Source organism: Penaeus monodon, unplaced genomic scaffold, assembly GCF_015228065.2.
Source record: "Penaeus monodon isolate SGIC_2016 unplaced genomic scaffold, NSTDA_Pmon_1 PmonScaffold_23083, whole genome shotgun sequence".
In the NCBI taxonomy this organism is placed as follows: Eukaryota; Metazoa; Arthropoda; class Malacostraca; order Decapoda; family Penaeidae; genus Penaeus; species Penaeus monodon.
In genome coordinates this window covers 199-5,026 of record NW_023653125.1, presented here as the reverse complement: position 1 = coordinate 5,026, position 4,828 = coordinate 199, and the positions used below count along the sequence as shown (strand labels likewise).

General features: G+C 40.6%; 1 protein-coding gene across 1 annotated transcript; it reads right to left on the bottom strand.

Moving 5' to 3' along the window:
* Window positions 1-30: 30 nt before the first annotated feature.
* Window positions 31-3,395, bottom strand: LOC119570204 (LIM domain-containing protein A-like; the record flags this gene model as incomplete). Its single annotated transcript, XM_037918043.1, has 2 exons — window positions 31-163; window positions 2,835-3,395. Coding segments are annotated over 2 exons (694 nt in total), but the record flags the coding sequence as incomplete, so codon positions are not given.
* Between the last annotated feature and the right edge of the window lie 1,433 nt (window positions 3,396-4,828).

The following is a 4,828-nucleotide window of genomic DNA, read 5'->3' as shown; positions in this document are numbered from 1 at the left end:
GCTCGCCCAGGAGTTATCATCCCCCGTAGATCAGAGGGCATCAAAGCGAGAGGACGCCGCCTGCCAGACGCCGTAGACCCAGACAAATTCGAGGACGAGAGGACGAGAAGGACCTGGACGAGATCTGTGAGGACTTGTGGATGATGACACTGTCGAGTTAGGCCTGGACGAGGACTACGAGGAAGTCTAGACGAATCCGAAGTCAAGGAGGACCTGTGCGAGACCTTCGAGGACGTGTGGACGTCAAGGACAGACAGATTACACCGAGGACCAGGAAGAAGAGGACGACAGGGACGAGCAGCCACGAAGATGCATCAAGAACAATGCACATGAAAACGAGATGACCAGCCAAAGTTAGGTCACCCTTGAGGCCAATCTCAGGCGCCTCGAATGCGAGGTGCGAATAGGTGATCGAGCAATATGGCACATACATAAGCCTATTTCTGTAAGCCATTTTACCAATTGACCATGTGGGTGTTTACCACGTGGCTCCAAGTCCAAAATAGGAACTATTGACTCAGCGAAGGTGTAGATGACGATCCTATCTGACCTTGCCTGACCTAACAGTTCATGCCCACCGCCCGACGTGGTAAGGTCGGCCTAGCCTTCGCCCTCCGGGCAGGTTGACCTGACACGTGACCCCGCGCTCACCGCTTTACCCATAGACATCATCTTGTGTGTGCTCCTTTCTGTGCTGTACTCTTCATCAATAGAGAGTCAAGCCGTCATACAAGTATAACTACCCTGCTAGCCACTGTACCAGAAATCTTATAGACTCTTAGACACACACACACATATACATATATATATACATATATATATATATATATATATATATATATATATATATATATATATATATATACACTGTATGTATGTATGTATGTATGTATGTATGTATGTATGCATACACACACACACACACACACACACACACACATATATATATATATATATATATATATATATATATATATATATATATATGTGTGTGTGTGTGTGTGTGTGTGTGTGTGTGTGTGTGTGTATGTATGCATGTATGCATATGTGTATGCATATACATATGCATATACATACATACATATATATGCATAAACATATGCATATATATATATATATATATATATATATATATATATATGTATGTATATATATATATATATATATATATATATATATATATATATATATATGTGTGTGTGTGTGTGTGTGTGTGTGTATGTGTGTGTGTGTGTGTGTGTATGTGTGTGTGTGTGCTGTGTGGTGTATGTGTGTGGTGTGTGTGTGTGTGTGCTGTACCCACCATCCTCCACTTTATCCATCCACAATACACCCACACACACAAACACACACACACACACGCTATACTGGACAGCTGATGGATATTGAATTTAAAGAGAGGTAATATATATTATATATATATAATATATATATATATAATATATTATAGTTTATATATATAAAGGATCTAAAAGGGGGGGGGAAGATATAGATAAGAAGTGCGATTATCCCCTATCTACACCTATATCTATATCTGCAAGCGAGAGAGAGATTAGTAAATAGTGAAAGAGGGGTGAGGGAATTAGAGAAGGTGGGTCAGAGATATGAAAGGATAGACAGGTAAGGTATAGAAATAGAAAGATGGACAGAGAGGGATGAGATGGAAATATTCTTTACCTTGCGTGCACCTGGGCTGAACGGACAAATGAATTCCACGGAAACAAAAAAATCCAATACGGTGAAGAGCAGAATCGGACGTTGTAACAAGCGGCCACATAAGATAAACTGGAATTAGGAATTTCGTTCAGCAGAAGACAGTGCCTTGCGCATGACATAGAAATGCAATGGAGAAAAAATAGAATTCCATGTTTGAGCTCTGAAAGCAGCGTTTTGTGCTAATTCATATAATTCTAATTTATCCTTTATTATTACAAGGAAATCTGAAGCGAACTTTAAACTGCAAAATCCTACTTTTTGCAATGCACATTACCATACATATACCAATGACTGCATTGTATAATAGTCAGGGATGGGAACATAAATGAAATGTAATGATTTTAGACTTACAATCTTAAGCGACTTGAACTGTATTCGTACTTACTCTAGTCTTCACTGTATGGGTCTGTATGGAAAGTACATCATCAGCAGCGATAGACTATCTTCTTAACTGTGAGCCATGCATAACCGATTTCAGCGAAGGCATAAAGAGATGTCATAAGACCAATTAATTGGATTTTGGTCAGACTCCAATTAATGTGGTTCTAATGAACTGAACAAGAACGGGCTACCCTTTTTTCAACTTACGGTTCTAAGGTAGGTGGACATGCTTCGCAAACGAGGTTTAAGCCTCTAGTGGTCAGGGTAATTGATGGACGAAAGGAAGACAATGTTGAGGGTCAGTTGAGCGACAAAGCAGGGATAGCCTGTGGTTGTAGTAGTAGTAGACGATGTGCTTGTAGACGGGTTGATGTGGAAGTACTTGTTGATGTGGGTTTAGTTGTATGTGGAGGTAGTTGTGATGTGTGTTGTGGTGATGTGGAGGTATGTGATTGTGGTTGTGGTTGATGTGGAGGTGAGGTGATGTGGTTGATTGTGATGTGGAAGGGACTTATTGATGTGGAGGTTGTGTTGATGTGGTTGTGGTGATTGTGGTTGTGGGATGTGGTTGTGGTTGATGGGTGTGGTTGATGTGGAAGTATTGGTTGAGGTGATGTGGAGGTAGTTGTTGATGTGGGGTAGTGTTGATGTGGTTGTGGTTGATGTGGAGGTTGATGTTGATGTGGTGTGGGTTGATGTGGAGGTAGTGTTGATGTGGTTGGTTGATGTGTAGGTACTTGTGATGTGGTTGTAGTGATGTGGAGGTTGATGTGATGTCGTTGGGTTGATGTGGAGTTAACTTGTTGATGTGGTTGATGTGGTTGTGTGGAGGTTGCTGTGGTTGTGGTTGATGTGGAGGTTGATGTTGATCGGTGGAGTAGTGGTTGAGGTGGTTGTGGTTGAAAGTGGAAGGTTTGATGTTGATGTGGGGTTGACGTTGATGTGGTTGTGGTTGGTTGAGTGGAGGTACTTGTGATGTTGATAGTGGTGATGTGGAGGTAGTGTTGTGTGTGTGGGTTTGATGTGGAGGTAGTTGGATGTGGTTGTGGTGGATGTTGTTGTGTGGAATAGTGGAGGTAGTGTGATGCTGGTTGTGGTCGTCGATGTGGTTGTGGTTTGATGTGGAAGTAGTGGTTGATGTGGAGGTAGGTGTTGATGTGGTTGTTGCTGTGATGGGAGGTTGATGTTGATGTGGTTGTGGTTGCTGGGAGGTAGTTGTTGATGTGGTTGTGGTTGAGTGGAGGTTGATGTTGATGTGGAGGTTGATGTGATGTAGGTTGTCGGTTGATGTGGAGGTACTTGTGATGTGGTTGTGGTTGATGTGGAGGTTGATGTGTGATGTGCGTGTAGTTGATGTGGAGGGAGTTTTGATGTGGTTGTGGTTGATGTTTGTTGTGGTGATGGGGAGGTAGTTGATGTGGTTGTGGTCGATGGTGGAGGTCGTTGTTGATGTGGAGGTAAGTGTGATGTGGAGGTTGATGTTGATGATTGTTGTGGTGATGTGGTTGTTGGTGATGTGGAGGTAGTGTTTGATGGGTGTGGTTGATGTGAGGTAAGTGTTGATGTGGTTGTGGTCGATGTGAGGAAGTTGATGATTGGTTGTGGTTGATGTGGAAGTAGTTGTTGATGTGGTTGGTGGTTGATGTTGATGTTGTGGGTTGTGTGGCAGGTAGTTGATTGTGGAGGTTGATGTTGATGTGGTTGTGTTGATGATGTGGAGGTAGGTTGTTGATGGGTTGTGGTGATGTGAGGTTACTTGTTGATGTGGATGTAGTGATGTGGAGGAAAAGTTGTTGATGTGGTTGATGTGGAGGTGATGTTGATGTGGTTGTGGTTGATGTGGAGGTAGTTGTTGATGTGGTTGTGGTTGACGTGCGAGGTAGTTGTTGATGTGGTGTGGTTGATGTCGAGGTGATGTGATTGTTGGTTTGTGTTTTTGTTTTGTGATTGTTGATGTTTTGTTGTTGTTTGTGTTGTTTTTGTTTTTTTTGTTTTGTGGTTTTTGTGTTTTTTGTGTGTTTGTGATTTGTGGGTGTTGTTGATTTGATTGATGTTTTGGGTTTATTGTTTTTTTTTGGTGGTGTTGGTGATTTTGATTTGTTGTGTTGCTTTGTTGTTTTGTGGGTGATGTTGTGTTGGATTGTTGTTGATGTGTTTGTTGGATTGATTGTTGGTTTGGTTGTGTGTTTGTTAGTGTTGTGATGAGTTTGTGTTGTGTGTGTGTTGATTTGATGTTGTTGTGGATTGATTTTTGTGTTTTTTTGTGTTGTGATGTTTTGGGGTTTTGGGTGTGTTTTGTTGTTTGTTGTTGGTTGTGGTGAATTGGTTGGTTGATTGATTTGTTGATTTTGGGTTGGTGTTTTGTGTGTGTTTTGTTTGTTGTTTGTTGTGGTTGTTTGTTTTGTTGTGTTTTTGTTGGTTGTTGTTGATGTTGTTGTTTGGGTTGTTTTGTTGTTTGATTTGATGTTTTGTGAGTTTTGTTGTTTGTTGTGTTTTGATTTGTGTTTTGTTGATTGTTTTTGATTTGTTTTTTTGTGTGTTTGTTGTTTGTTTGTTGTGTGTGATTTTTGTGTGTTTGTTGTTTTTTTTTGTGTTTGATTTTGGATTTGTTTTTGTTTTTGATTATGTTTTGTGTTTTTTGTTTTTTTGAGGTTGTTTTTGTTTTTGGTTTTGTTTTGTTTTTTGTTGTGTTTTTTTTTGAGTTTGATTGTTTTTTGTTTTGTGTGTTGTT